Here is an 11610-nt window from a genome sequence, read left to right as displayed (position 1 = left end):
GGAAGGTGGGTGTGTCCAGCTCTGTTTAGGTGGGAGTGTCGAGGGAGGGAAAGAGGGAAGGTTTTGCATAAAAATGGGAGTTTCCGTTTGGGCACGCGCTGATTTTCACAGAGTCAAAACAAACACAGACACAGAGGAAAAAGACAGTGACTGTTTACTTGGACATCAGTAATCAAATTATTTGGCAAATTCCTAATTTGTCGACTGTAACTACACAATAGAGCGTGGTGATTGGTTTGAACCAAGCCTTTTACATGAATTATTGCTCCACACTCAGAGACGTCCCGATGGACTTGCCGATACAGATACCGACTCTCCACGCTGGAATACATGCAAGGATCTAATCTCTGTGATGTGGCTTCAAAAATTTGTATCTAACCGGAAGAACAATTTTGCCTGAAATAATGCAAAAACAACCAATTTTTACTTTTTTTGTGGAATAAATGTGTCCTAATAGTGTTTATAGCAGCGTGGGACACATGTAACTTGTGTTTTGTGACCCTTTAAATCTTCCCAAACGTTTTTTCCCAAACTAGTTTTGTAAAGGGGTGGTCTGGAGTGTGTTTTTATGTCTTGGTTGTGTTTATAAGATGCAAAGCAATGCGTGCTCATGCTTTATTTGTAGAAAATCTTACTTTGATTATACTGCTACTCTGCTAACATGAAAACGACTGTCATGTCTCCTAGTTCTTCTGAAAGGCCTGCCTTCAAGAGGCTCTGATTGGTCAGCTAACATGATGTGCTGGGATTCGCAGATTGGCCAGGAAAAGCACCACACCCCTACACGCACACACTTTTGCGCTGTGTAAACACTGTCAGTCAGAGTAGCTGTTAGCATTAGGAGTTTGTGCCTGAATGAAACAGAAAATGAAACAGAGCACACAGCTGAACCTAATGCCTGCTCTCTAAAATGAAATCGGACAAGAGTCTTTCACATATATTCAGAATAAGCATGTCAAAGTAATATGAAGCACATTGTTGGGCCATCTACTTGAAAAATGTAGTGAGCTAAGCTATTAGCTACTCTACTTACTTACAGGTTGTGGCTCACAATCCACAGCTTCGTCGGTTGGAGGAGTTTTTAGCCGAATTCAGCACTGAATTGAGATTCTGGAGGCTGTCCTTTGTCAAATGCTAGCTGTGTATATTTTATAATTATCTGGAACATAATTAAAATTTTATTGTAAGCGCTTTCTCTTTTTGTGTAGTGTACTTTGGAAGCCCAAATACAAAACAGAAGAAGCTCTGTGGAAATATCAGCGTTTGGACGGCATTTTAGCTTTCACTGCTGTAACATTACAGCGCCTCTGGCCACGCCCCTTTGCTGCTCAGAGTGTATGCGCTTGGTGAATGCGTGTAATCGGAAGTGTTTGTGATCTCACTAGCCCAGATGTATTTTTTGTAGTCTCCAAGCTTCGTTTGCTGTAGGCTTTGTTAAGCGAACTCTGTAAAAGCCAATGTCTCCCTTTGCATTGAACTTAGAACGTCTAACATTCAGAGATGTTGTTAATGTTCACACAGCTACATTACACATCAACTAAAGCTTCAAATATGATATCGTAACTAACCACCCCTTTAATGTCAACCACTCGTCCAAACACTGGTCTAGCAGTACTAGAACTCACTATAGTAAAGAGTCATGTAGGAGTCATGACAGTGCAGTATCGTCTCTGAATGTCAAATGAGTTCCTATTAGATCTCTGTATTCTGCATGGTTATAAATCAGTGACCCATTGAATTCCCTGTGGATTTCACCGGCTGCTCACAGCAAGGCTATAATGGATTCGGGTTGAACCGTCGACAAGAACATAACGTACAAAAAGAGCAAAGAAAATCAATCATGAATCTAGCAGTCTAGTCGAGCGAACACCTTCGCATGACACCTCATGGTCTACGCTAGTGTGACGTATATGAAAATGCTCTTTAACACCCAATCCACACTACAAGAGAGCTGCGGTTTGCCCACATCACAGTCAGTTTTCTTTTTGCAAACAACACAATCAGACATTTTTTTTTTTTTTTTTTTTTTTAACATTTGCATGGCCTAAAATGGGTGGATGGATTGTGGGTTAATTTCCAAGTCATTTGAATTGAGGTCAACCAATGTTTACATAAAATAAGATTTCTTTATTAGCAAGGATAAACTCTCTACTTAAGAAAAAGGTGGTGTATATATATATATATATATATATATATATATATATATACATATATATATATATTGTGTGTGTGTGTGTATGTGTATATGTCATTCACCTGTCAAACTGCTCGTTAATACAAATTTATAATCACATGGCAGCAACTCAGTGCATTTCGGCATGTAGACATGGTCAAGATGATCTGCTGCAGTTCAAACCGAGCATCAGAATGGGGAAGAAAGCTGATTTAAGTGACTTTGAATGTGGCATGGTTGTTGGTGGGCTGGTCTGAGTATTTCAGAAACTGGAATTTTCACGCACAACCATCTCTAGGGTTTACAGAGAATAGTCCGAAATGGAGAAAATATCCAGTTAGTGGCAGTTCTGTGGGTACAAATGCCTTGCTGATGCCAGAGGTCAAAGGAGAATGGCCTGACTGGTTCCAGCTGATAGAAAGGCAACAGTAACTCAAATAATCACTCGTTACAAATGAGGTCTGCAGAAGAGCATCTTTGAACACGTCCAACCTTGAGGCGGATGGGCTACAGCAGAAGAAGACCACACCAGGGGACACTCCTGTCAGTTAAGAACAGCAAACGGTAGCTACAATTCGCATAGACTCACCAAAATTGGACAATAGAAGATTGGAGAAACGTTGCCTGGTCTGGTGAGTCTCGATTTCTGCTGTGACATTCGGATGGTTGGGTCAGAATTTGGCATCAACACTATGAAAGCATGGATCCATCCTGCCTTGTATCAACGATTCAGGCTGGTGGTGGTGGTGTAATGGTGTGGGGAAAATTTACTGGGCACACTTTGAGCCCATTAGTACCAACTGAGCATCGTGTCAACGCCATGCACAGTTTGCCTGATCAAAATTTTTGAGGAATTTTCCAGTATCTTGTTAAATCTATGTCATGAAGGATTAAGGGAGAGGGGGGTCCAACTCCACACTTTTAAGGTACTAGTAAGTACCTAATAAAAAGGCCAGTGTGTGTATATTTTATTATTTTATATAAAAATATAAGATACTAAAAACAATTAGTTATTTTAAATTATTACTTTTTTAATAGATTGTATGTACAGTAGGGCTACAACTAACGATTATTCTGATAATTGATTAGTTAGGCGATTCTTTTTTTGATACATCAGATAAAATCTAAACTCCTTTTTATTTTGCTTAATATAACTACATTTAAAAACCATAAATGAGGGCATTATAAATGTATAAAAACATACTTAAAACAATACAAAAGCCATGTATCAAGTTTATTCATTCATTCATTTTCTTGTCGGCTTAGTATCTTTATTAATCCGGGGTCGCCACAGCGGACTGAACCGCCAACTTATCCAGCAAGGTTTTACACAGCGGATGCCCTTCCACCTGCAACCCATCTCTGGGAAACATCCACACACACATTCACACACACACACTCATACACTACGGACAATTTAGCCTACCTAATTCACCTGTACCGCATGTCTTTGGACTGTGAGGGAAACCGGAGCACCCTGAGGAAACCCACGTGAAGGCAGGATGAACATGCAAACTCCACCCAGTAACGCCAACTAAGCCAAGGTTCAAACCAGCGACCTTCTTGCTGTGAGGCGACAGCACTACCTACTGCGCCACTGCCTCGCCTGTATCGAGTTTATTGATCCTTTATTTTGACATTTTAAACTTTACATGAAAAACGAAGTTTGCTCTTAGTAAAACTTCTGTAATTATCCAAAACATAAATGAACAAAAAGCAAAAAAAAAAGGTTGTACTCATTGACATTCATTGACAACGGCATACACTGACAACGAATTTCATTATTAAAAATTATAGATTACTCGTTGCAGCCCTAATTTACAGACACAAATAAAAATTGTAATATATGTAGATGCCGAATCCACATTTAGGGAAGTGAAGTACCAAATTTATTGTTTTCAATAAGCATGCTTTCCTTGTCTGCTATTGGTCAAGCACATACTGTAGTTCCGCCACTGGTTGACTAAATACATTTTTTGAGCCAATCGGGTTGCTGATTTCATTTGGTGTCACTAATGGCCCCAAAAAAACACACACAATCATAAACAAAAGCGTCCAAACTTCAATTCTGAAATGTAAAGCTGCAGATGTACTTTAGCAGACAAAGAAATAGGAAAAATAATCATTTGGAATCAAATTGTGACTCTGGAATCAGAACGCGTAGTGATTTGCACCTCAATTTTCTACATTGAATTAAGATTTTTCTTCTGTAACCCTACTTGCACTTTATAGGGACACAGAAACCACCCCAAACCATGCCCGCTTCAACAAAGCCCTTCATTGTAGAGGCAGAAGAGCACACACACACACATACACACACACTTACCCTCTCTGGAAAAGATCCACATTGTGAAACTTGTGCAGCTCCAGTGAAAACTCCACAGTGCCCTGAACTTCCGACATCATTTATTCCATCACCTGAAAAACACACAGAAAACTTTGTTGGCAGTTAAAGCTTGCACTGTTGCATAATCTAACCTCATGTGCATTTCTCCATACCACAGTAATCTGAGCCACTTGCCCATTGTGAAGAAGGAGTGTGTTTACCGTGGTAACCTCAATGAACATAATCCAGTGAGTCAGTAACAGAGCGACAGACGCGCAGCCGTGACTCAGGAAGACGCCATCTCTAATTACTCAGGCTTGTGACTCATCGCAGGCAATATTTGTTCCCGATGTGCCGCTCAGACCAACGCGAGGCGAGACGGATGACAGCAATGGCATTTCTGGACATGATCCCAAATCATACTTATGACACCATCCGTCTGAGAGACGCCGCATCGCTGAGACTGAACCTGTATGAATGTGCGGCGCTAATCAGAGCTAATGACGGCATCTAGACACAATGGTTCTGCTAAATGGGATATTAGACCAGTACTTGATGTAGACATGAGAAGAATGGCTGGAATTTGAAAGTATTTTGGGCTGAATTGGTTTCTTAGAGAGGTTAATTGAACAAACAGATAGTTCCAACTGAAACAGACACTATTGAATGAACAAACAGATAGTTCCACTCAAACTCGCACCATTGGTTGAACAAACGGATAGCTCCTTTTAAACTTACGCCATTGGTTGAACAGATAGTTCCACTCAAACTCGCACTACTTGCTGTACAGATAGTTCTCCTCAAACTCACCCCATTGGTTGAACAAACAAATAGTTCCACTCAAACTCACACTATTGGTTGAACAAACAGATAGTTCCCCTCAAACACACACTATTGGTTGAACAAACAGATAGTTCCACTCAAACTCACACCATTGGTTGAACAAACAAATAGTTTCACTCAAACTCACACTATTGGTTGAACAAACAGATAGTTCCCCTCAAACTCACACCATTGGTTGAACAAACAGATAGTTCCAGTCAAACTCACACTATTGGTTGAACAAACAGATAGTTCCACTCAAACTCACACCATTGGTTGAACAAACAGATAGTTCCACTCAAACTCACACCATTGGTTGAACAAACAGATAGTTCCCCTCAAACTCACACCATTGGTTGAACAAACAGATAGTTCCCCTCAAACTCACACCATTGGTTGAACAAACAGATAGTTCCCCTCAAACTCACACCATTGGTTGAACAAACAGATAGTTCCACTCAAACTCACACCATTGGTTGAACAAACAGATAGTTCCCCTCAAATTCATCTACACCATTGGTTTAACCGATAGTTCTCCTCAAACTCCCACCATTGGTTGAACAAACAGATAGTTCCACTCAAATTCACACTATTGATTGAACAAACAAATAGTTCCACCTGAAACACACCACTTGTTGTTCAAACACATAGTTTCACTCAAACTCCCACCATTGGTTGAACAAACAGATAGTTCCCCTCAAACTCACACTATTGATTGAACAAACAAATAGTTCCACCTGAAACACACCACTTGTTGTTCAAACACATAGTTTCACTCAAACTCACACCATTGGATGAACAAACAAATAGGTCTACTCAAACTCACACCATTGGTTGAACAAACAGATAGTTCCACTCAAACTCACACCATTGGTTGAACAAACAGATAGTTCCCCTCAAACTCACACCATTGGTTGAACAAACAGATAGTTCCACTCAAACTCACACTATTGGTTGAACAAACAAATAGTTCTGCTAAAACTCTCACCATTAGTTGAACAAACAGATAGTTCCACCTGAAACACACCACTTGTTGTTCCACTCAAACCCACACCATTGGTTGAACAAACAAATTGTTCTGCTTAAACTCCCACCATTGGTTGAAAAGACAGTTCCACCTGAAACAGACACTATTGGATGAACAAACAGATAGTTCCACTCAAACTCATCTACACCATTGGTTTAACCGATAGTTCAACTCAAACTCCCACCATTGGATGAACAAACGGATAGCTCCTTTTAAACTTACGCCATTGGTTGAACAGATAGTTCCACTCAAACTCGCACTACTTGCTGTACAGATAGTTCTCCTCAAACTCACCCCATTGATTGAACAAACAAATAGTTCCACCTGAAACACACCACTTGTTGTTCAAACACATAGTTTCACTCAAACTCCCACCATTGGTTGAACAAACAGATAGTTCCCCTCAAACTCACACTATTGATTAAACAAACAAATAGTTCCACCTGAAACACACCACTTGTTGTTCAAACACATAGTTTCACTCAAACTCACACCATTGGTTGAACAAACAAATAGATCTACTCAAACTCACACCATTGGTTGAACAGATAGTTCCACCTGAAACAGACACTATTGAATGAACAAACAGATAGTTCCACTCAAACTTACACCATTGGATTAACAAAAACATAGTTTTTGCCCTGATCTCAATCCTATCGGAAATTTGTGGGCAGAGTTGAAAATGCCTTTGCGAGCAAGACAACCAACAAATCTGACTCAGTTACACCAATTCTGTCAGGAGGAATGGGCTAAAATTCCTTTAAACTATTGTGAGAAGCTTGTGGAAGGATACCCAAAACATTTGACAAAGTTATACAGTTTAAAAGCAAAGCTAAAAAAAAAAAAAAACAAGGAAAAGTGTAAACATTTGACTGTCTAGAAATTAATAACAATTTTCAACAACAAAAAGTCTCTTATTATTCTAGCATTTAGCAAATGTAAGTCACTTAGGTAATCCTAACGGACCTAAAACAATAAATGTTTAGTATGATATAACATCAGACATTATTTAATAAATGGTTATGTTTATTTTTTTAGAGTGAATATAAACCTCTTGTTTCAACTGTATATCCATCAGTAAATCAGATTTAATGTTGGGCTAAAACTTTTGCACTATACTGTATATTTTAGTAGTTTATCTTTTAAGTAGATGAATAAAAAACAAAAAGGTACAACCCGAATGATCTGCTTACTATTTTCACATCTTGCTATTCATACAGTATATCTAAGATCCACTCTTGTAATCAGATATAGCGGTGCTGTACTTATGATGGAACAAAATTAGTTTAACTCAGTTCACTACTTCCTTTACAAGCAACACAGCGGACGTTACCGGACATTAAACCGCTATCAAAAATCTTGTTTGCAAGGGAAGTCTGGGAAATGAATCTCTCCACGCGTTTGATCAGCCGGACGCATTGCAGTGGGAGTGAATTACAGAACACAACTTTAATATTCTGCACAAATGATAGATTTGTAACCTGCACAACTGAAAGTTCATCTCTGGTGATATTCAGCCATTGTGTGTGACTCTTTCTCAGGGTGTGTTTGTGTGCAGTCGTAAATCTGCTTGTGACTGAAGACACTTGTTTGTTTAATCTGTTCTGCAGGCAGCGGTGAGTGATCCATAATTTCGTTCTGGCAGCGGTGAAGAGTCTTATGGGAATGTCAATCTATATTTGTGTGTGTGTGTGTGTGTGTGTGTGTGTGTGTCTATTTGTAATTGTACATACCAAATATTAATAGCACTTTCTGTCAATAGAGTGCAAAATCAGACCAGTTTTAATAAATGAAGCCACTTATACAAATAGTCAGTGAAAGGATGTGCTTAACCTTCAGACAATTATCTTTATGAACTTCAGAAGGTCAAAATTGACTGCAGTTTAGCTGAGAAACTTTTATATTAACAGCTTGTGACTGCATTTAGCTTTTACAGTAGCCATCCATCACAGTATCCATCTGCATTTTAAAAGTATCATCCACCCATCCATCCATTCATCCATCCATCCATCCATCCATCCATCCATTCATCCATCACAGTATTATCCATCTGCATTTGTGAAGTATCCATCCATCCATCCATCCATCCATCCATCCATCCATCCATCCTACAGTCCATTTATCAATCCATCTTCATTTTTGAAGTATCCATCAAATACAGTATCCATCCCTCTGCATTTGAAATGCATCCAGTCTTCCATCCATCCACAGTATCCATTGATCTGCATTTTAAAGTATCCATCCGTCCATCCTACAGTCAATTTATTAATCCATCTTCATTTTTGAAATATCCATTCATCCATCCATCCATCACGTTATTCATCCTTCTGCATTTGTAAAGTAACCAGTTTTCCATCCATTCATCCATCCACCCATCCATCCATCCATCCATCCATCACCTTATCCATTCCTCTGCATTTTTAAAGTATCCATCCATCCATCCATCCATCAAACCATCCATCCATCGTCAATGGATGGACGGACGGATGGATGGATGGATGGATGGATTGATTGATTGATTGATGGATGGATGGACGGATAGATGGATGGATATGTGATAGGAGGATGGATGGATAAATGAATGGATTGACAGATGCATGGATATGTGTAGGAGGATGGATGGATGGATGGATGGATGGATGGATATGCGATGGGAGGATGGACGGATGAACTGATGAATGGATGGATGGATGGATTGATATGCGATGGGAGGACAGACGGATGAACAGATGGATGGATGGATATGTGATAGGAGGATGGATGGATAAATGGATTGACAGATGCATATGTGTAGGAGAATGGACAGATGGATGGATTGATTGATTGATTAATTGATTGATTGATTGATTGATTGATTGATTGATTTATTGATTGATTGATTGATTGATTAATTGATTGATTGATTGATTGATTGATTGATTGATTGATTGATTGATTGATTGATTGATTGATTGATTGATTGATTGATTGATTGATTGATTGATTGATTGATTGATTGATGGATATGTGATAGGAGGATGGATGGATGAAGGGATTGACAGATACATGGATATGTGTAGGAGGATGGATGGATATGGGATGGGAGGACAGACGGACGAACAGATGGATGGATGAACGGATAGATGGATGGATATATGTAGGAGAATGGATGGATGGATGTATGGATTGACATGTGATAGGAAAATGGATGGATGGATGAATGGACAGATGGACAAAAGGATATGTGTAGGATGGATGGATGGATGGATGGATGGATATTTGATAGAAGCATGGATGGATGGATATGTGAAGGAGGATGAATGTATAGATAGAAGGATTGTTTTTGAAAACTGTGTACTTCTGCATTATTTTTGGAAACATAGATAGCACAACATATAGTGCATAAACCGTACTGCATCATATTCAATATTTTACACTATAGAAGAGCTTAGAAGCAGATTACACAACCATCTTACACAAACAGGCACACACACACACACACACAAAATCCAACAGTTATGCATGACAGTACAGTTCAATCGTAATAGGCAGAGGTGTATCTATTAGTTTGACTTCTGAGGTGTTTGACTCAAGGCTGATGATGTTGATTTGTGCTGTAAAATTGAAACGATGTATCTTTAAGGAATGTGCTGTATTTTGTAGAAATGTGTTGTATTTTGAGAAAGTACAGTATTGAATGTTCCAGTTCAACAGCTTAATTCATTGCCATTCCTGACTGTATTGCGCTTGCTAATGTGTGCCTTCTAAAACGTTGTTCGGGGTTTTCTCAGCAGAGTCAGCGTTTTTTAAGCTTTCCAGGCAGAAACTAGTGGATGCAGTTTTTGTCCTTCTTAACATAGTCACATGAAGCATGAAGTGAATTTCATCTATTTGGGTTTCAACTGATTACACATCACCCAACTGTGGCTGCATTCCAGCACTGGCTCTGAATCAGTAGTATTATTTTTTTTAGGGGACATAAAGGTTGCATTGTAGGGCTGGGCAATATGATAAAAATATGACATCACAATATAAGTAATCTTATATCCTGATATATATCACAATATAGTATCATTTCTGTAAATCTATTCAATCAGTAGTATATATTGGCCACAAAGGACTATTTCCTTTCATTTTAAAGAGTATTCTCAGAAATCTACTCATTCAAATATGATCATATTCCTCTTTTTTTCGAACTTCTTAGGAAACTTTGACTAAAAATGTGGAAATATAAAATAAAAATGAATCAAATATAAAACACCTTTCAAAAACGAATGATTACAGGTCCAACATTAAAAAAGTGGCTTAATAAAATGTAAAATGTAAACATAGTGCTTTTCAAACTCAACCCTTTGTACAAACATTGTACTTTCAAATTATTAACCCCATAATTATCACCGCCTTGGTAGTGACAGTTGTTTAGTTGTTTGTTACGTTGGAAGAGTGAGATCAAAATCTATTTACTGTCACCCTTATTTACATTTTAAAACCGTACTATTATAGTCAAACATAGAGCAATTATGAGATTTATAGTGTAAAATTTCCTGAGAATTGATTTTTGATAGATATTACTCAGAAACAGTTGTTTATTCATTTGTGACAAGAACTGTCACAAACAGTCATAGTTGTAAAGCAATACTTTGCTACAGCAATTCACATGTAAAACCTTTTTGAAATTTTTTTTTAGAAGATAAATTAATGTGGAATACCACCAACATCCCATAATAGTTTAAAATTTGATGTCAGCTTTACAAATATTGTCAGAATTATATATTAAAAAAATTATTCGTCATATTCCTCAAAACATTGAGGGCGCTGTTGTATGGTCTCCAAAGGAAACTGAATGTCAACTGGTGGTCATGTTTGGTACTGCAGCCAAGTAAATCTTTCTGAAAAGCTTCTATTTGTGATATCAACTTCAAATGTGGAATAAAAATTGTTATTATTTGTCTTTGATTTTTCTGTCAAATTTGGACTAAAACAGATTTTGTGAAATATATATTTATTCATATTTAAATCCGTTTATTAACCCCTTTAATGCACAAGCTATAAAATAGATAGAGAAAAAAATATCTTAGACGGGTCACTTTAGACCCATGTAGTGCATCAAAGGGTTAATCAGGGATCATCACAACGGAATGAACCGCCAACTTATCTAGTATGTTTTACACAGCGGATGCCCCTCCTGCTGCAACCCCGGTACTGGGAAATAAAATACTCATTTTATGTATTATATTAAACTATAATTTTTTTTGTTTTATTGTTCTTATAAACTTAAAAGCT

At 38.1% G+C, this 11610-nt stretch overlaps 1 protein-coding gene across 2 annotated transcripts in view; it reads right to left on the bottom strand.

Moving 5' to 3' along the window:
• Window positions 1-11610, bottom strand: part of fam135b (family with sequence similarity 135 member B) — a 78423-nt gene that overhangs the window by 59741 nt on the left and 7072 nt on the right. The window contains exons 1-2 of one of the 2 annotated variants that reach the window (XM_087295276.1): window positions 6138-6622; window positions 4500-5818 (exon numbers count right to left, since the gene is read on the bottom strand). In XM_087295276.1, coding sequence (XP_087151402.1) covers window positions 4500-4579 — 80 coding nt within the window. In that variant the 5' untranslated portion in view covers window positions 4580-5818; window positions 6138-6622. Of the gene's footprint in view, window positions 1-4499; window positions 5819-6137; window positions 6623-11610 lie in introns of those variants that run through there. The other variant, XM_087295277.1, reaches the window with a different exon arrangement.

The sequence above is a fragment of the Danio rerio genome, chromosome 19 (assembly GCF_052040795.2).
Source record: "Danio rerio strain M-AB ecotype USA chromosome 19, GRCz13ab, whole genome shotgun sequence".
Taxonomy (NCBI): domain Eukaryota; kingdom Metazoa; phylum Chordata; class Actinopteri; order Cypriniformes; family Danionidae; genus Danio; species Danio rerio.
This window is presented reverse-complemented; position numbering and strand designations above follow the sequence as displayed.